At 43.7% G+C, this 21,700-nt stretch overlaps 1 protein-coding gene across 3 annotated transcripts in view; it reads right to left on the bottom strand.

Annotated features, from left to right (window-relative positions):
• The window catches only part of LOC137426750 (serine/threonine-protein kinase D1), a 156,918-nt gene that overhangs the window by 74,201 nt on the left and 61,017 nt on the right, over positions 1 to 21,700 (bottom strand). For all 3 annotated transcript variants that reach the window (XM_068115588.2, XM_068115589.2, XM_068115590.2), the window contains exons 3-4: positions 11,151 to 11,282; positions 7,681 to 7,799 (exon numbers count right to left, since the gene is read on the bottom strand). In XM_068115588.2, coding sequence (XP_067971689.1) covers positions 7,681 to 7,799; positions 11,151 to 11,282 — 251 coding nt within the window. The remainder of the gene's footprint in view (positions 1 to 7,680; positions 7,800 to 11,150; positions 11,283 to 21,700) is intronic.

A 21,700-nucleotide genomic window follows, 5' to 3' on the forward strand; every position in this document is an offset into this window, starting at 1 on the left:
AGAGGTGTGGTTTGTCAAAGAGGGCCAAGTGGAAAGAGGTGGAAAGAGGAGGAGGAGGTGGAAAGCAAGAGGGCTGTCAGATGCTTGTGATTGGCAGGTGGTGGCAGATCTAAAGCCACAATTGGTATTTCCAGAGGAGATCTGTGTGACAAGGTTGCGGCCTGACTGTCATTTGGTCAAGTGCAACAAGACAGGTCATCTTAGGGGAGTTGTCGGTACCTTGGGAAGAGAACATGGAGGAGGTGCACGAGAGTAAGAGAGGAAAGTACAGTGAGCTGGAGGCAGAGTGCCGGGAGAAGGGTTGGCGCGTTTCGTGTCAGCCATTTGAGGTGGGGTGTAGAGGGTATATTGGCAATTCCTTTTCTGCATTTCTTGCTAGGCTGGGAGTGTGTGGGGCAGAAAGAAGGAGGATGTGTGACAAGGTGGCCCAGGTTGCCTTGAAAGGCTCATTTTGGATATGGAGGAAGTTTATGGAGGCACGTCGAATGGTGCAGGTGGGTTGTGTGTGTTTTTTTTGTTTGTTTGTTTGTTTTTTGTTACCATTATTACTTCTTATTTTGTGTATATGAGTGAGTGGGTGAGGGTGTGTGTTTTTGCATGAATAAATTTTTGCATGAGTGTGTGTTTTTGTGTGTTGAGTGGTGTATGATGTAAGTGTAGGTGGTTGTTTGGTTGGTGTTCTGTATGTATGTGTGTGTATGGGTGTGTATGTGTGTGTATGAATGATCTGGTGTGTTTTGTTGGTGAGTGGTGAAGGGTACAAAGGTGGGTATTTGAGTGTTCCACCATGTTTGTTTGGTGCTGTGGATTCTGGATGTGGAGGTGGTGTTGTTGTTGTCGTTGTTGTTGTTCGCACTGGCTGGGGGTGGGGGTATGTACGCATCCAGATGCAGTTGCTGCATGTGTACGTGCCCCTGCTGGCCCACCTTAGCTGACCGTATCGAGGTTGAAGGGCCGAAACGGGATGATGCTGAGGACTTCGACTGAGGACCCGGTTAGTGCGGCACACTTGTGACCAGGTGTGTTTTGAACTTATATATATATATATATATATATATATATATATATATATATATATATATATATATATATATATATATATATATATATATATATATATAAATAAATAAATATATATAAATATAAATATATATATATAGTCACGTGAAAAAGTAAGTACACCCCGTGTAAAGTTTTGACCTTTTCAACATACAGCTATTTGATCTTCATTTCAACAATATTGATCGATAAAGGTGATATAATATAACAAATATCATGAAACATTTACATTTTGTAGTCCATTGTATAATTTAAATAAACATAAATACAAATTTCGCATGTGGAAAAAGTAAGTACACCCTTGGCTCTAATAGGTGGTATTGCCCCCTTTGGCAGAAACAACCTTAAGTATGTGTTTCTTATAACTGTCTACCAGTCTCTGACATCGACTGGGAGAAATTTTTTCCCACTCTTCCATGCAGAATTCTTTCAGCTGTGCGATGTTTGCGGGGTTTCTTGCATGCACAGCTCGTTACAAATCCCCCCACAACATCTCGATGGGATTTAGATCCGGGCTTTGACTTGGCCATTCCAGAACCCTCCATTTCTTTCTTTTCAGCCATTCCTTGGTGGATTTACTGGTATGTTTAGGGTCATTGTCATGTTGCAAGTTCCACCTTCGGTTGAGCTTCAACTTTCCGACAGATGGCCTCACATTATTCTCAAGCACCCTCTGGTACAATGAAGAATTCATAGTGGATTCTATGATGGTGAGCTGCCCAGGCCCTGATGCAGCAAAGCTGCCCCAAACCATAATATTTCCACGACCATGCTTTGCAGTTGGTATCAGGTTCTTGTGGTCAAATGGTCTTTGGTTTTCGCCAAACATGTCTTCTCATACTGTGGCCAAATAGCTCTACCTTTGACTCATCTGTCCAGAGCACATTGTTCCAGAAGTGCTGGTCTTTGCCTCGGTGTTTATTGGCAAACTTTAGTATTGCCCTGATGTTCTTTCTGGACAGCAAAGCTTTCCTCCTGGCACACCTCCCATGTAGATCAAATTTGTGCAGCCTCTTTCTAATGGTAGACTCGTGCACTTTGACATCAACAGTGGCAAGAGCTACCTGTAGGTCCCGTAATTACATTCTGGGGTTCTTAGAGACTTCTTTCAGCATCTTGCGGTCTGCTCTCGGGCTGAACTTGGTGGGGCGGCCTGGCCTGAACACGTTGGCAGTTGTTTGGAATCTTCTCCGCTTGTAGATGATCTTCCCGACAGTCGAATGATTAACTTCAAATTGTTTGGTGATCTTTTTAAATCCCTTCCCAGCCTGGTAGGCATCTCTAACCTTCTTTCTGAAGGCCTCAGAGAGCTCTTTTGATCTCGGCATGGTGACGCCGCACACTTCAACAACAAAGAGCAAACCAAACTAAATATCTGAGGTTTAAATAAGACAGGTTCCTCCAAGATCCTCTCTAACGATGTTCTAATCATTTGCACCTGAGCTGGTGCACCTGATTCTAATTTTAGGTATTTCAAGTAGTGATAAATGTCGGGGTGTACTTACTTTTTCCACATGAGAAATTTGCATTTATGTTTATTTAAATTATACAATGGAATACAAAATGTAAATGTTTCATGATATTTGTTATATTATATCACCTTTATCTGTCAATATTGTTGAAATGAAGATCAAATAGCTGTGTGTTGAAATATGTTGAAAAAGTCAAAACTTTACATGGGGTGTACTTACTTTTTCACATGACTGTGTATATATATATATATATATATATATACACGACATGACCAAAAGTATGTGGGTACCCGAACATCAGACATCTCATTCCAAAATCAGAGACATTAATATGGAGTTGGTCCCCCCACACCCTCCACCCCCCTTTGCTGCTATAACAGCCTTCACTCTTCTGGGAAGGCTTTCCACAAGATGTTGGAACATTGCTGTGGGGATTTACTTCCATTCAGCCACAAGAGCATTAGTGAAGCCGGGCACTGATTTTGGGCGATTAGGCCAGGCTCGCAGATGGCGTTCCAATTCATCCCTTATTATTATAGAAAATTGTGAGTTATTTGAAAAAAGTTCAAGGGTGCCAATATTTTTGGCCACGACTATGTGCTCCACCGAGTGCTGTTCTACTTAGTTTGGATCCCATCATCATCACTGAACTTTTGACATGCTCCTGCTTCTCTCTCAAAAACGCTCAAATCTCACTCGTCTCAAAAAAGTAAAAGAAGAGGTCAGAGTTGTGTCTCTGGACATATATCAGGCATTCAACGCAGTGCAGTCAGCATATAGCTCTGAATGGAATCCATTACTTTCCTCTCCGGAATAGAGGCTGCGGTCCCTCCAAGACAGTGTCGTAGGCTCAGTCTTGTTTTATATAGATGGAAATGATCTATCTGATGCTCTGAAAAATCCTCGTTTCCTCTTTGCCAATGATTCCACAATATATTGTATGATACTGCATCCGATCACCAGGCCAGCAGCAGCTGCCTCCCTCTTTGTTGACCACAGAAGGAGAAGATGCTGGTCCAACACTTGGAACATGACATTTAAGCCAGGCAAATCTCACAATCTCACATTCTCATTCATTCATTCATTCTTTCTTTCTCTATCTCTCTGTCCAAAGTATTGGCTGATAAACTCATCAGATTGATTGCCATGATCAACCACTGGAAGAGATTTGATCTCGAACTCTGGGAACTCATATGATCAACCACTGGAAGAGATTTGATCTCAAACTTTGGGAACTCATTATCACTCACGACCTTTTCTGGCTAGGCCACATGTCAAAACTAGCCTCCAAAGCCATTTTCAGACTTCACATCCTCCATAATACATCTAATTAGTCCTGTCATGGTGAACCCAAACTTCTCACATCATACAAGGTTTTCATCCAGAGTTCTATCGAGTACTGCTCTCTGCTATTGGCCAAATGCCACTGCTTCACACATGTCTCTAATTGATACCATGGAATCCAAAACTCAAAATCGATGGCATAATGCTCAAAGAAGAAGAAGCACAGGGATAAAAATCTACCGTCTCATCAGAGAGGTTGTTTGGCTCTATGTTTACTACTGCCTCTCTTCCGGTCTTGATCCCTCCATTCTTTAAACCTTTCACGTCACAGAATTATTCCAACAATCCTCCCCAGTCATGCGAAAATTGCCAAATGATGGCTTACTGCTCACCTCCACGGTATTGTTCTTCTTTTCTCCGACGTGTGGAACCAATTTCCTTAGTCTGTTCAATTCTACTTTTCCTTCCAGAAAGAGAGAGAGATTTATGTGTGGGCAAAGTCAGATGAGAAATATGTCACCCTGACCCTCAACTTCCCCAAACCCTCCAATTTTGATTACAGGTTAATGTTTCCCTCATTCTCTCTCACCTCTTTTTACTCGTTCATCCCTTTGCTTGTTGTATACACATGTTGAACCACTGTGTATAGCTTTCTACCTACCCTCGGTAACGTCTCTCTTTCGAGCTGAAATACTGAGGGTTTTTTCTTCGTTTTAATTCAACGACGATATATTATAGAAAATATGGATCAACTTTCTTATGGATTGAAATCGGAGAGAAAGGCATCTTAAGAGTCGAGTGAACTCAACATGCTTGGAGAAAAATAACATCTGAGTTCATGTATGGGACAAGAGATTTATTTGTTTTCGACAGGTTTTATAATATGATGCCAAGAGTAACAGCGCTTTATCAATACAATTTTTCCAACCCTATTCATTGTAACCAGGAACAAGATGAAGTACACAAGGAAGGCTGCAGGTGTAAACATGAAACTGGGAAAGTCGTGCAGAGATTCAGCCAATTTCAGCAGACACAGAGGTAAGCAAACTCTATAAGGCAAGAAACATGACTCAGGGAGAAATGACCAGGACCACCACATGCAGAGAAATTGCGGGGAAGTAGAAATAAAAATACTAGGGTTAACCTTACCTCATAAAGAGAAGAAAAAAGGCAGAACAAAAGGCAGAACAAGGCTCTATAGGAAAGAGAAAGAAGGTTGGATAAATGAAAGTAGGAAGGAAAGAAGTGCAATGTCCTTACAAACTTGATGGATAGAAAGCAAATTTTAAATAATATTACAAAATATTTAAAATATTTTATAAAGCACTGACTTATTTTCTATTACTAAAAGGAAAAGCATCTATCTGTCCGTCTGTCTGTCATGCTATATTCTAACGAATTCTTGCTGTCGTAGAATAAAACTGCAGCGAAGTCGATGGCACACCATCGCAAATCCCCACGCTTCTCACCTAAAGCAAAGTTGAAAGATGGCAAAAGGTTCCAGCAGGAATGATCCAACATCAAATTTTGAGTTAAAACATTTCCTCCTTTTTGACCCCTGTGACCTCAAGTCCCCACCTCCTGGGGCATGAACCGAGGGTCAAATCCAAAAAATCATTGCATATTTCATGCGTCGCCAAATGTTGATTGCATATGCAAAGTTTCATCAAAAATGTGCCCGTGATTGCTTCTTTTGGTATTTGACTCTGCCTATTTTGACTTTTGGTTTTGCCTCCTTCTGACTCTGCCCAAGACAGCAAGGCCAAAAATGATACAACAACAACAACAACAGGCATTTTAAGGCCATTTTCCCTGCTCGAGCAGGGGTTCGCCTAGGCCAAAATGATAATGCTCTTATACCTTCTTGCCATGTGGTGATCATAACTACCAAGTTTGGTGAATTTCTGCACAACTGTTTAGGAGGAGACAGCGTGACGGACTAACAGACAGAAAGACAGATGGAAAAACGGAGTCGATTATAATACTTCACCCCGTCTTTTTTTTAGAAAGTGTGGGGATGGAAATCGTACCACTGGAAAGCTAACAAATCAAATATTCACGTCCGTTTAATTACCATGGTGCCTGTTTTAAATACCCATCTCCTTCCAAAAAAAAATAACCGAAACAAGTGGGATTTGGAGCTTAATGTAGTGGGGTTCCAACGGTACCATTTTAATATTCTACGACAGCAGGAAACCTTTAAAATAAAGCGTGATGGACACGGAAGGCGCACACAAACAAAAACTACAGCCACGATGACAACAGCAACAACATCTATGTGTTATGAAAAAAAGATCCATTTTCAACGTGTTTCACTTCATTTTATATCCTCATTCAGACTCACAGATAGACACATGACATATTTGTGAAGTGGGACATGCAGTCTTTTGATTAAATCCATCAAGTGAAGCAATGGGTATGCATGCCTACTGTTGGACTGAAGGATGGGCAATTGAAAAGCATACATTATGTAGTGGGTGAACACTGAACAGATTTTAATTGAACCACAGATATTTTCAGATGATTCTTACAAAATAGATAAATGGTCAAAAGTTTGCAACCTTTCCAAAAATAAATAAATAAATAAATAAATAAATTTTAAAAAAGGCACTCTGATCTTTGTACGTACTCAAAGCAATTATATTTACTTATTTTCCCCTTTAGTGGTCTAGTACCATGTCATGCTCATGGAGGAAAAATTAACAAACTCAGAATGAAAACTAGAGAGTTCATACAACACCTTACCCCCCTGTTTTGAGAAACAAGCACGTGGACGGGTCTGCGAGCAGCAAATTTGATTGATCGTGATGACATAAAATACCGTAATATTTTTTCCCCCCCATAATTATTGTATGATGTCCCATAATTATTGAAATGGGAAAACATGTTTAAAAGAGAAATGTTGATCATTGGGATTTTAAAAAACTAATGCTCTTGGAGATTCTGCAAAATGGATGACAAGTATCCGAAAAGGATCACCAGGACCTTTATTCTGCTTTCATGTCTTACCATATAATAAAAAGGCCCTATATAATAAAAAGCATATTTTTTATCCTCATTTCATGTGGGGACATCTCGTTGATATTTTTTTACTCCCTAACTCTTACACCTGTTTTTTTTTTCTTCATTAATCCTCCCAGTTTCGTTTTGCATATATTAAATTCTAGAGGACCTACCCGGCACTGCCCGGACAAGGGAATACCTGGCGCTACCCGGCACTGCCCGGACAAGGGAATACCTGGCGCTGCCCAGCAGGGGTTTCGGGATGTGTTGGACATTGAAGAGCAATAGAGTTATGGGCCTCATTGTGGTTATCTTTTGCCTGCAGGCCGGCAGCAGCACGACCTGGCACTAGATCCCAATATACACTTCATAGCATCCTTTGGTGGCCTGAAAAAGGACGTCAAGGCCAAACCTGTGGTAGCTTAACACCTTGCCCAGATTCTGAAGTATCTACACCCAAAATGTGGGGCCTCTAGACGATATGGTTTGGCCGTGAAATAATAATGTACAAGCGCATAAACAAACACACAAATGCACAAACATTTGGAAAGATATAGATGGACTCTAATGGTCCCAGCTTACAATTTACATCGATTTTGGTTTATTTTACCCCAGTTTGAGAATGATTAACATATCCTCCATTGCTTAAACACTGCTTCACACATCAACAACAGTACTTGCAACTGCACATATTACATTGGCTATATATGGTTAATAAAATGGTCACGTGTGCAGGACATGACCCTGGATGAGGAAAATTATGAGACTTTTCTGTTTACTAGTCAAGAAAAAGGTCCAGTGTATCAACAATAAAACATCAACCACGTACGACATTGTTAAATGTGAAAAAACTCAAACTTACCGGAAAAGCTTCCTCTGAACTCAGGGATACGTTGGAGAGCTTTGACAGGCGCTTGCGAACTCCACTGCAGTTGTTTGGGATACGGAAGGCACAGCGCTTATGATAGTTTAGGCCACAGCCTGTGGTAAAAGAGAGGGAAACATCAGTCTACAAAAGCAAACAAAAGTTTGACCCATATTCTTTACATTGAGGATCTAAAGCTGATGAAAAAGTAGTGTTACGTGAAAGGGAGTGGGGGACGGGAGGAACCATAGCTAGACCGTGGTAAGTGTAGTATGGTCCGTGTGCTTCAAGTAGCTGTTAGATTGACATGTAACAGGGATCTGTCAGGTTAAGATGTTATGTTACACGTGACGCCGAGGAGGAAGCGTATGTAATTTATAGACAGGGTAGACCTTATTATATGTGGGCGTAAACACCTCATGTGGTAGGCGAGACTAGTAGGCAAGAACCTCTCATGAGAGACTTTGATAATTACTCATCTGTCTGGCCATCACAATCTGTCTTGCCAGTATGTGGCAGCCATGGTGGCATAATGCTCTGTGGAGGCAGAAGTGCCATCTGCATTTATTTTTTACAGGGGCCGCCCCCGTGGGTGGGACAGTTGGAGCAGAGAACTCCACCCAAGAGCAGGGGACTCTGTCAAGGGGAAGGAGATCGTGAGAGAGACCTGGCTTGAGGAAGGACAGAGAGACCTGGTTACAAAGAAGAAGAGGACTCATTGTTCAGAGAGGAGAGCACAAAAGCCTGGTGAGGAAGGAGGTCTTGCTTAATGGACAGAGGGGGCCACGAGGCCTGGTGGAGGAGGTGGATCATCGATGGCAGTCCACACCAAGCACCATCTTCATTGTGCTCACTTTAGCTTCGGAGAGACATCGTCATACACCTGATCCACAAAGAGATCGATTTCAAGCCTTGCTACGCAGCATCAGATAAGGGAAGTCTCACCTACAATTGTTTTGTTGCACGAGTGTGATCTGTGGCGCCGAGTGGGTTAGGAATAGTTTTATTACCAATCATTGTACATACATATAAGTTTGAATATCCCCATTTACCTCTTTGTGTCCATTTGACTTGCATGGTTTGCTCCGTTTTTATTTAAAGTGTCTTGTTACCATCTTCCCTGTTTACTTATAAATAAGAACCACCTTGAGGCCATTTTTTCCCACATAGCAGGGGTTGGCCTTTTTCGGGCACCGTGGTCCCCTTTTTTTTGAAGCAATGTTTTATGGCCGGATGCTCTTCCTGCCGCCAACCCTGTTCGTCGCCTCTTGCGACACACAGGGAATTACCAGTGAACTGGTACTCATTTTTCCGACCTCGGAAGGATGACAGGCCGAGTCAACCCCCGCGGCGTTAATTCAACGATCGACCAAGATTCGAACCCAGGATCCGAGGATCCAAAGCCGGCACCCTAACTGCTAAGTCAACACCAGGCTAATGTTTACTTATAAATAAACCCTTTAAAAGCTAAGAAATGCATTTCAGCTATCTGCTTTCGTGTGCATGAGCTGCCATTAATCGGCCCAATTGAAGTTCTTGGAGAACAGTAAAGTCAGAATTAATTAAATCAACACAGTAAAGTAAATAGTAAAAGATCGTTCGGCCAATCTCCCAAGTCTAACTCGGTGCTGAGGTTCCTGTTTTACCGGGAGCTTCAGAAGTTACAGTAATATCTTTAGATACTCAAGGAATATTCAAAATAAAGGTTATAGATGGACAACCAGGGAAAGGGATTGTCGAGTTTTACCAATGAACAAATATATTTAAGAGGCATGGGGCCTAACAGAAAGAGATGATCAATATCACACTGTAAAAAGTATATGCAAGGAAATCGACCCATTCATGCACTTGCTGTATCCACTATGCACTCAATCAACTGACGTAACCTCTATATAGTGTCCTTAATTTTACCATCACCTTGATATTGTTATGTTTAATGGGGGTTGGGATGAGGGGTCAGTTGTTAGAATTATGATATAGACCCCCATATGTGAATCGTGTAGCTCAAGATTATTTTGCATGTATTAAGGACATGTGCAAGGGATAATTGTCTGGATAACTGTCTACTGGGATAACTGGGATAACTGTCTGGCACGAGGCCCGTGTGAGAGATGGATCCTGTCTAACTTTAGACTAGGGAGGATGTCCTGTCACATTTGTCTTGTGTTGATTTGAGTGGTCCTGTGTGAGATATTGTAGGTTTCCCCCACATCCATGACATGGCATGTGTCCCCCTCACACCATGGGGTAAGAGGAGAAACAGCCGGCCTCTGACATCTCACCAGTGAGAGACAGGTGCTTCCACATGACCGCTCATAATTGGCAACAAGCAAGATGGCACAATTGGACCACGTTGCTTGGTGGCCATAATGCCCAGCATTGGTGCGGAATCAGTGTCGTCTGATTGGGCAAGACGCTGTCACTATGAGTGGAGGCGGTATTTCTTTGTTTGTTTTTTGTGGGTGCTGACGTTGACGCCTTAAGGGCAAATAAGAAGGGGGTGAGTCCACAAGAGTGGGATATCAGTGCCGTTGGGTGTTTGATGTTGGTCACTGGCAACGTTTGAGCTTGGCCTGTGCATTTGTTGCCAAGACATACTGCCCTCATGAATTGCCAGGCCGCCGATTGTTCAATCTGGGATTTCCCACTGTCTGCTCTCATCATTCACCCGGTTCTGTGTAAATGTTGTACGTGGTGCCCTAGATGGGGATTCGTTTTAGTGTATACATTTCGTGCTTATGTGTTGTGTCTTCATCCAGGGTTCCATCCGTGTTTGTCACCCAAATAAATTAGTATATTATCTCTTAAGCCACATGTGCATGTCTCTGCCATCTGTCCCATCCCGATGATTCGGATTGCCAAGAAGTTCACTCAAAAGTACCTATATATTGCTTATATATGGATTTCACGTCGACGTGGATCCAACTAAGGGTGACTCCAGTGCATTTTGAATGAAGCACGCCATCTTGGAAAAAGAAAGTGGCTGCCTGAACTGTTCTCGATTATGGAAACTAAAAGGTTTCAAATTGTCTGTTTGGTTATATGCTTAGTTACCCTACAGCATTCCTAAGATCATACAATGAATAGCCAGTCCCCCAACCCCACAAAATGTACTCTTAGTAACTACTTACAAGCATGTTTAAGCCTTGGTCTATATATTATAATAAATGAATAGCCACTTTTTCTCGAGCCAAAAACCAATCTGTATCTGGGAAATAAACTCAATAGACCCGAAATCACAGAACACTCATCATTATCATGTTACAAGGACAATAGCAGGAAAGCTCTGATTGATTACAACATAGCATGCTCGACTGAAAAGCAACAAAACTGCTTCACATGAATCTTAACACAGACCCTCAACAATCCAACCATCAGTTTCTGCTTCCAAGATCGGGGGATCACAATATCCAGCATGTTTCACTTGGATGGTAGGCATTGGACACCCTGACAAACGGCAAACTGACCTTCACATTTGAGACCTTGCCGAACCAAGCCCCAGAGCATTTCTCCACAATGATCGCAGAATGTTGGCGACTTGTACGAGTGAACAAAGAGCGTGTGTGGCCGGATCTGGATGTCCTCCAATGTCGCCGAGGCTGGGAAATAAAAAAGGGCAGATGTAGCGAAAAGATCATGGTATGCATGGATACGAGCACGGAGGAATCTACGTAAAAGAAAAAGTGATGCAATAGTCTGATGGAGGACAAACGACTGGCCACCCAGTGCATGCTGGCAGAGCCGTGCAACAGAAAGGGCTGCTTTGTGAAAGATGTAAAACATGAAAAGAAGGGAATGAAGCAGACAGCGTGGAGACATGTATCAATGAAGAGAAAAGGAAAAATTAATAAATAAAGGCAAAGATAGAACAGAAACTGAGTTTCAAACATGGATCCAACTCGTATGTCAAGATCTTTTGTTGCGCAGCACGATAAAAGTTTTATGAGAAAGGTTATTGGTTCAGAATAATGTTCTACAATAATGTTCTAAACCTAACATCTTTAATATTAAATAGAAAGCAGAGAGAGCGAGTTTTTCACTTACTCACCTCAGGCAAGCCAGATAGCCTGTTTAACACCTGACCTCTCCCCCCAATTTTTAAAAAACAAATCGTCAAGGATTTATCAAAAAAGTTTTTTTTTAAACCTTTTTCAAATGGAAAAAATCAATATTGCATTTTGAAGAATCAAATCCCAAATTGTACTATCATGCATACCAAAACAAACATTTTATTTTAATTTGATAATTTTCTCGATGAAATGTGGTAATAATAATAATAATCTTGTCACTTTAATTCACAAAGTATTGCAGTGATGATCAACAGCTGCCTGCCTGACAATAAATACTTTGCTTCCAATGAAACCAGGCTCGGTGACGATGGTTCGCGTGTCCGCTCTGAGTCTGGGAGGTCAGCGGTTCAATGCTTACCCTGGCTGAGTCATACGGAACACTTGTTTCCATGCTGCTTTCTCACTTGAGGCTCAGCAGGATTTAGGAGGGAGATCACAGACAAACGCTATAGGTTGGCACTCATTAATCGCCTTGCTAACATTACAGAGAAAAGTGAAGTCAGAAGAAACCATGACACTTGCATCCAGAGTGCATCAGGTGCATGTCTGAAGTCGTCTGCTATTATTATTTATCCAACTGCTCTTTATATTAATAGCACCCCCATGAGCCAGATAGCCTGTTTAACAACACCTGCGCTCTCCCCCCAATTTTTAAAAAATCAAATCGTCAAGGATTTATCAAAAAGTCAAAAAAAAAACTTTTTCAAATGGAAAAAAATCAATATTGCATTTTGAAGAATCAAATCCCAAATTGTATACGTAGCTAGGCTAACACAAAACACCACTCGACATTGTGATACAAGCATGAAACATGGCAGTGATGTTCTTATATAGATACACTTTAAATCCAGGCCATTAGCCAACTCGAAATTCAACATGGCAGCCATTTTTTTTTTTTGGATACAGAATCGAGGCTCGTGAAAGAGCTAACATTTATCACACAAACAAATCAAACAAACAAACAAACAAAATATATAAAAAGAGGGAGCGGAAGACAAGATGGGGAGAGAAGGGGAAGCACACAAACACAACATTTGAGAGCAGGGAGAGAGAGGGCTTGGGGGGAGGAGGCGTGGGAAGCGGGGGGGGGGGGGGGGGGTTGGAGATGTACAAAACACAAGGACACCAAGGACTTCCAGGACAGAAGTTGGTATTTCAAAAAAGTGGATTTGGGGTGAAATTAGCAGGGGTAGAAAAGATCAAGGTTTTGGATGGGGGAAGATAAGAGATTGTGGTGAACAGCTGTTTTAAAGACATGGAGGGTGGAGTGGGATTGAAGAAAGTGAGGGAGTTTGTTCCAGAGGCGGGAGAAAAGAGGAATGAAGGAGTGAAGGTGAGCAGAGAGTCTTGATTTTGGCAGTTTAACCATAAGAGGGTTGCAGGCAGATCTTGTGCGACCTGCAGGAATATTTGGGGGACAGAGCCCAGAGAAAGCTGGGGGGGGGGGGCAAGGCCAGAGAGGAGTCGGTAGAAGACGGAAAGACCACCAACCTGCCTGTGGTGAGTGAGTGAAAGGCCCTCAGAGGTAGCTTCATCGCGGGAGATTCCAATGATTCTGAACGCTTTGGTTTCAACAGCGTGAAGACGAGCTAGGTGTGAGGCAGGAGCACCAGCCCAGAGGGGAGAGCAGTATTCCATTGAGCTGCGGATGAAAGCCTTGTATGTGGTGAGGAGCTCAGGTGTGCCAAGGAAGGACTTCGCACGACGGAGGATGCCCAGTCGGCGACTGGCTTTGGAGGCCAGATTTGAAATGTGGTTTTCCCAGGAAAGATCATGGCAGATAGTGAGACCCAAATTTCTTTCTTTTCCAATTTCTTTTTAAATAGCCACCAAAATTGCCAAAATGTGCCATAAAATTTTTGATAATGAATTAAGGACGTATATCAATACAAAATCACAGAACTACATATTATCTATAAGAGGTCGTTAATATTTACAATTTATCTGAATTAGGCAATCTGTTCCAATTATTCAGAGGATCCGTTATGTTTTCGTTGTCTCGTCCCATCTGTCCTTGCCGCGGCAAACAAAAATGGGTGGAGGTTATGTTTTCACCCGTCTGTCTGTCTGTGAACAGAATATCTCAAAAAGTTGTCGATGGATTCAGACGAAATTTGGTGGAGGTGGGCTATGTGACAAGGACTAAATGATTAGATTTTGGGTGAAGATCTGAATCGAGATACTAGAATTTTTAAAAGTGATTCTTCACCATTGAGTGTTCGGGCCAAAGACGATATCCATGGAAAGCATATTTCAAAAAGTTGTGGACAGATTATGACAAAACCGCGGTGGATGAGTTGGTTAGGAGACAATAATAAGCCGTTTCAATTTTGGTTCAGGTCCGAATCCAGATCCGGCCTATCAGTGGAATACAAAACAAATTGTTCAGTCTGGCGGAGGTATGTGCTCTACCGCGTGCATTCTAGTTTATTTATGAAACAATTACTCCACAAGGTGAGCATGTCTATCTGCCAGCTAGATTTCCAGTGCTTTATTTGAGTATTCCTGATTAGGTGAAGTTGTTAAATCTCTTTTTTATGATCGGCGTGGTTTAAGACTGCATTGAAAATTCGGCCATGTGTTGCATCCCACGATGAAGCTAACTCCGAGGGCCTTTCACTTACTCACTTCAGGCAGGTTGTTGGTCTTTCTGTCTTCTACCGACTCCTCTCCGGGCTTGCTCTCCCAGCTCTCTCTGGGCTCTGTCCCCCAAATATTCCTACAGGTCGCACAAGATCTGCCTGCAACCCTCTTATGGTTAAACTGCCAAAATCAAGACTCTCTGCTCACCTTCACTCCTTCATTCCTCTTTTCTCCCGCCTCTGGAACAAACCCCTCACTCTGTTCAATCCCACTCCTTCCTCCAGGTCTTTAAAACAGCTGTTCACCACCATCTCTTATCTTCCCCCATCCAAAACCTTGATCTTTTCTACCCCCGCTAATTTCACCCCAGATCCACTTTTTTGAAATACCAACTTCTTTCCTGGAAGTCCTTGCAGTGTCCTTGTGTTTTATACTTCTCCCACCACCCCCCCCCTCCCCCTTCCCATGCATCCTCCCCCCAAGCCCTCTCCCTGTCACAGATCTCCCGATGTCCCTGCTCTCAAATGTTGTGTTTGTGCTTTCCCTTCTCTCCCCATCTTGTCTACCGCTACCCTTATTATATGTTTTATGTGTCTGTCTGATTTTTTTTGTGTGATAAATGTTAGCTCTTTCACGAGCCTCGATGCTGTATACTAAAAAAAAAAATCCTTCGGGCACGTGGGCCGAATAAACTGTTTAAATTATCAGGAGTACACAAAACCAAAGCTAGGAGTAATATTATCAGACATAATGGATAGCTAAGTTATTGAATGACAACAAAAGCAATGAGGTTTGATATGGGAAACTGAACATTGAAGGTAAAGAGAATGCATTCGTTAACAGTCAGCCAGTAAGCCTCCTAGGCAAACTAATCTTCAAGGACCTCAGGATAACACCATCAGACAATCCGTTAAGAACGAGCTCACAGATATGCAAAGCACGACAGAAGAAAGCCTTTTAAATGGAATCATGAAGATATGGGTCCACAAACATCAAACATGAAATTATACCCTAAATGACTAGGGAATTCACAATCTACAACTTCCCAATCACCTGCACTGACAGTCTTGGAACAGCATGGACAAAATTTCTGGAAAAATAAGGGCAGGGATAAGCAGAAATACCACCAACAGTGCACTGCACAGAAGCAGGAAAAGGTATTGTTAATTGGTAAAGGGGAGAGGGTTAATGGTCCATACCTAGAATGTAATAAGAGCAGTATTGACCGTGTGAATTGAGTAGCTTAGATTTACGTCTGTATCAGGAAATGGTCAAAGGTAAGTAGTAATGTAAAACGTGCACTGAGGAGGCAATTCGTGTAAACCTTAAAACAAAGTATGGCAAGGTTGCATTGTGTAAAACCTCCTGTAACAGGCAAGGACAGGTGGAGAACTTGCAACCAAAGAAAGACACCAGAGCAGTGCTATGAATGCAGTTCACAAGACATCATGGCCACTCTGAAAGTGCCATGAGCAGACGTGGCAATTTGGCTAAGGACTCGCAAATGACCATGGGATAAGGGCACCGTGGGCGAGCTCTGCTCCTCTCGATTACAACGTCATGTGGAGTGGCTAATAGGGACCAGGCATGGCCAGCCCCAATGGATGACAAAACTGTTACGCACGCATGTGCACTCTCTTTCTCTCTCTCTCTCTCTCTCTCTCTCTCTGCTTTGTCGCCCCCACGGGAAAGACTTCTGGAGAGATAGGGCAGCACGGGGTATCCTCATTGCGATCTCTTCTCATTTCCATCCTGAACCGCACTTTGGTCTGTGCTATACCTTCCTGCACGACCGTGCCATTGTGGTACAGCACCAACAGCTCGTGCCTGCTTCAAGTCCTCGCCTGCTCCCTTTGTTGTTCAAGTCCGGTATTTCGGGGCTATAGCGGGTTATTAATTTTCATGGTACACAGGGTTGTGTGTTCCTTTCACCTGTTTGTGTCCGTCAACCACTTTGCTTGTTCCGTTTATTCATTCATACCGTCTAGTCCATCCTGATCTCCGTATTCTATTAATAACAAGCATTCTGAGTATTGCACTGCAATACATGTCCCCTACCAAAGTTCAAAGTGCCATAACTTTGTCAAAAATGATCGAATATGCAAATTTATGCACGGTTGATGCTGGTTTTCAAACTTGATCTGAGGTATGCTGAGACATGTGTGTCACGCCTCGCCTCGTTGATAAGCCCGCAAGGTCGCTCTGTGGGGCGGCCTGCACATATTGCACTGTGTGAATTATATAATCACCAACTCACGGTCTGAGGTACTAGCGATTCAAGAGATATCCATTTTAAAAAATATTTTCGTTTAACGATATCTGCCAAACCACGTGACCTATCGCAAATTCCAAAAGGACATTTTAGTAGACCGACATGCTGAACAGATCTGTGAAGTTTCCCCTCGATTGGATCACAAATGAGGGAGGAGCTCGGTTTTAAAGGTTCATGCTTAAAAACGTCATAAGTCTGAAACCATGTGACGCATGTCGTCATGCTCGCTGACTTTTTTGTTCGGAAATTTTTTTGAATGAAAAGTTATTTTGCGTGACGGACTGACAGACGGACAGACAGACAGACGGAGGGACGGAGTGCAAACCTATAGTCCCCTCTGGTGTACACTGGTAGGGGACTAATAAAACCATTTTAATTGTAAAGAAACATCTTCCCATATTCTACCTCCGCAGGTGCGAACAACTGCCAAGTTCAACTTTCAATTGAACGATCCTTGGGGTTTCGTAAGTAATGATTAAAAAGAACGCAGTAACTTCTAACATTGTTTCGGCCGTTTGCGGAGACAATGGACCTCCAGCTCAGAGCTCCGCATTCACAGACCTTGTGACGTGACAATAAGGACTACAACTGAAGAAACTTACTACCTCTGTAAAATGTATGCATGCCACAAAATACCATCTCATTAAGCATACGAGAGAGGGAAACAAACAAGTTCTCTACAGGCAGGTGGAATAACTTGGAAAAACAAAAACAAAAAAAAAACACCAGAACAATAAAGGTGGATTGGAGTCAGAGAGCTAGAACAAAAGGAATACCACCTAATTATAAATGAGATGCGTAGATGCCAGACCAATAGAGCAAGTTTAAGGTACAAGCAGACCCAGAAGTTGACAAAAGATATAAAACCGCAAGAGCATAGAAGTTTTATCACTAGCTGGGTGAAGGATGTTGATGAGGTGGGTCCTTGTGTACCTCTTTTGAAATGTGAGACAAGGACAGTGGCTTAAATGTGACTCTGCCATGAAAGTACCATCAAATCACATCAACTCCATTCATGATCAACTGTCTTCTCCAGCCAACGTGAGATTATGGGAAAAGACCAATCTGGGATATTGCCAGCAATGTCACTATGGCAACTGCACACTATTCCATGTCCTCAATGGTTGCAACTACTCACTCCAAAGTGGAAGATATAATTTGCAGCATGACCAAACCCTGGGAGTAATTGCTATCGGTTTAACACCATTCATAGAAGCAGCAAACCAAATGTAGCAAATCATAACACTGCAGACAACATCCATACAATTCCAATTACCACAGCTGACAGGATAGCCACCAAAAAAAAAAAATAAAGCCATAGATGATTAAAAATTAAAGCAATAAACATCCCGCAGAGAGCTAATGACTGGACACTACTAATGGATGAAGAATATAAGCCGATAGTATTTCCTCCAAAAATCACCGAACACAGCAAAACAATCAGATATCACTCTATTAAAAAAAACACGAATGATCGCACCGTGGTCTCAACCTGCGCCAAAATCTGGTAATAGGCTGATTGGGAAACACCTGTTTAAAGCACTCTTGAAAGATGAACGGCGTGATTGGGAATCAAACATTTAATAATAATAATAATAATAATTCATTTATTTTGTATAGCGCTTTTCCAGAAGCCCAAAGGCGCTTTGACAGAGTGGCAAACATAATGCATAACAATACATGAAAACAACAATTGCAAAAAGACAAGAATCAATAGGGAAATATTTAAAGCAAAAGGAGGGAGAAGGAGAAGAGATAGTCAGGGGTTAAATGCTGTGGGTTGAATGTTGAATGCAGTGTTGAACAGGTGGGTCTTTAGTGATGTTTTGAATGTGGTGAGTGAGGAGTCTCTGATGGTGTGAGGTAGTGAGTTCCAGAGGGTGGGAGCAGCGATGGAGAAGGCCCTGTCCCCCCAGGATCTGAATTTGGTCCGGATGGAGGGGGTCAGGAGGTTGGTACCAGCAGAGCGGAGGTTGCGGGTGGGAGTGTGTCTGGAGAGGAGGTCAGCCAGGTAGGATGGGGCCAGGTTATGGAGGGCTTTGTATGTCAAGAGGAGGATTTTGTACTGGATTCTCTGGGGGATGGGGAGCCAGTGAAGCTTGTAAAGGACGGGGGTGATGTGGTCACGGGTCCGGGAATGGGTGAGTAGACGGGCAGCGGAGTTCTGAATGTATTGGAGTTTATTGGTGATTTTTGAGGGTGAACCATAGAGGAGGCTATTGCAGTAGTCCAGACGGGAGGTGATGAAGGCGTGGATGAGGGTTTCTGCAGCCGTGGAGGAGAGGGATGAGCGGAGACGGGCAATGTTTTTCAGGTGAAAGAAGGCTGACTTTGTGATCTGTTTAGTGTATTTGTCGAAGGAAAGGGTTTGGTCAAAGATGACGCCAAGATTCCGGATGTGAGGGGAGGTGGATACTGGGATACCGTCGATGTTGAGGGCAAAGTTATGGGTGGATTTTGTGAGCGTTTTTGGGCCAATGATGATTATTTCAGATTTATCACAGTTAAGCTTGAGGAAGTTGATTTGAAGCCAGGATTTTATTTCAGTGATGCAGTTTGTCAGGATAGAGTGGGTGTCGGTGGAGACGGACTTGGTGGAGATGAAAAGCTGGATGTCATCGGCGAAGCAGTGGAATTGGAGACCATGACGGTGGATTAAGTGACCGAGCGGGGACAGGTAAAGGATGAAGAGGAGGGGGCCAAGAACTGAACCTTGGGGGACACCTTGGGGGAGGGGAGCAGTGGGGGATTTGCAGTTATTGATGGAGATGAACTGGCATCTGTCAGAGAGGTACGATTTAATCCAAGAGAGGGCAGTGCCGGTAACGTTAAAGGTGGATTCAAGTCGGGTGAGGAGGATAGTGTGATCGATGGTGTCAAAGGCAGCGCTGAGGTCGAGGAGGACGAGAATGTTGAGGTTGCCAGCGTCAGAGGAGAGGAGAAGGTCGTTGGTGATTTTGAGGAGAGCAGTTTCAGTACTGTGGTTGGACCGGAATCCAGATTGGAATGTTTCATACAGGTTATTGGCAGAGAGATGATGTTTGAGTTGAGTGGCTACAGCGCGTTCCAAAACTTTTGACAGAAAGGGTAGGTTGGAGATGGGTCTGAAGTTGTTTAGGGTGTCAGGGTTTAGACCAGGTTTTTTTTTTTTTAGAATGGGGGTAACAGCAGCAATTTTGAGGGAAGGTGGGACGATGCCTGTAGACAGGGAGGAGTTTATTGTTGCAATGATAAGTGGAGAGAGAGCAGGGAGGGAGGCTTTGACAAAGCTGGAGGGGATGGGGTCAAGAGTGCAGGTGGCAGTTTTCATTCCTATGAGGAGTTCAGAGAGGTCAGTAGGGGAGATTGGGGAGAACCGAGACAGTGGATGGCAGGACAAGGGGGGGCAGGTGGTTGGAGGGGGAGCGGGTGCGGCGGTGGTCAAGCTGTTGTAGATGTTGTCAATTTTGCGTTGGAAGAAAGAGAGGAAGGAGATGCAGTTGTCTACTGTGAATGACTGGGTGGTGGTGTTCAGGGGGCGGAGGAGTTTGTTTATTGTCGAGAAGAGTGCTTTTGGGTTTCCGGAGCCAGAGTGGATAATTTGAGAGTAGTAGGCAGAGCGGGCGCGGGAGAGGGCATCTTTGTAGTGTTGTAGGTGGTCCTTGTAGGCTTGGGAGTGAACTGTGAGACCCGTTTTATTGCGGAGTCTTTCAAGTTGGCGAGCACGAGTTTTCATCAGGTGGAGTTCAGGGGTAAACCAGGGAGCAGAATGGGTGAAAGAAACTGTTTTGGTTTTTACAGGCGCAAGCTGGTCAAGGCAGGAGGAGAGAGTGTGGTTGTAGTAGTCAGTGAGGTCGGAAGGGGTGTGGAGGTCAATGAAGGGAGAAGTGGACATTTTTTCAGAGAGGGTGGATGAGAATGAGGTAGGTGAAAGAGCGTTTAGCTTACGGAAGTTGATTGTGCGATAATGCCTTGGTGTTGGGGCGGGGATGTTGATGGTCAGAGTGATGGCTAAGTGGTCAGAGAGGGTGAGGTCGGAGCCATAGAGATGGTGCAAATTTAATCCAGTGGAGCAGACAAGATCCAAAATGTGACCACGGATATGGGTAGGAAAGTCGACATGTTGAGTGAGGTTAAAGCAGGTGAGTAAATCAGTGAAGTCAGTGATTATTGTGGAGTCAGTGGAGTCCATGTGGATATTGAAATCACCAAGGAGGAGGATTGAGGGGGAGAGGGAACATAGCTGGGTCAGAAAGTAGGAGAAGTCAGACAGGAATGATGGGTGTGGTTTGGGAGGGCGGTAGACGACAGCCATGACTGACTGCGTGCGACCAGAGAGTTTTAAAGCCAGGTGTTCAAATGATGGAGCAGATGAGATGGAGATGAGGTTGGTCTTGATGTCTTGACGGTGGATAACGGCAATTCCACCACCTCGGCCCTCCGAGCGTGGTTTATTGACGTAGGAATATCCATTGGGTGTGGTGAGGTTAAGTGTGTAGTAGTCCAGAGGTTGTTGCCAGGTTTCGGTGAGACAGAGAAAGTCCAGTTTGTTATCCAGGATGTATTCGTTCAGGATGAGGCATTTGTTGTTGAGGGACCGGGTGTTGAACAGGGTGAGCTTGATGTTGTTTTGAACAGCAGGGATGAATTCAGGTGATTTAGCCAGGGTTCGTAGGCAGGAGGTGCGATCGTGTGCGTTGCTGTGACCAGGTGCGCTGGGACGAAGAGTGAGAGTGCGCTGAGCCGACCAGAGGACGGGGATGGAGTGACCTGATTGCAAATAAACAAACTTACGACCGGAGCCACGGTGAATGTACCTGGGTCGTCGGAGGAGTCCATTTGATTTGATGGCAGAGATGCATGATGGGGTGGAGCGGGTATTGAGCAGAAGAAGCCTTGCGGCGGAGTACCTCAGAGCCATGCCAGGCAGGAGCGAAGGGACGAGTACGAGGCCAAGGTCGAGGAGGCAAAGCGGCAAACGCAGCGGCAAACGACTGCAGCCGCTAATCAAGACCACAGCGGCAAACAGCCACCGCCGCAAACAACGGGAGCGGGCCTGAGGAAACAGTGGAGGAGCCGGGCAGGCGAAGCCAGGAGCAGAGCCGGGACCGAG

This window comes from Myxine glutinosa, chromosome 5 (genome assembly GCF_964187855.1).
Source record: "Myxine glutinosa chromosome 5, kmMyxGlut1.1, whole genome shotgun sequence".
NCBI lineage: Eukaryota > Metazoa > Chordata > Myxini > Myxiniformes > Myxinidae > Myxine > Myxine glutinosa.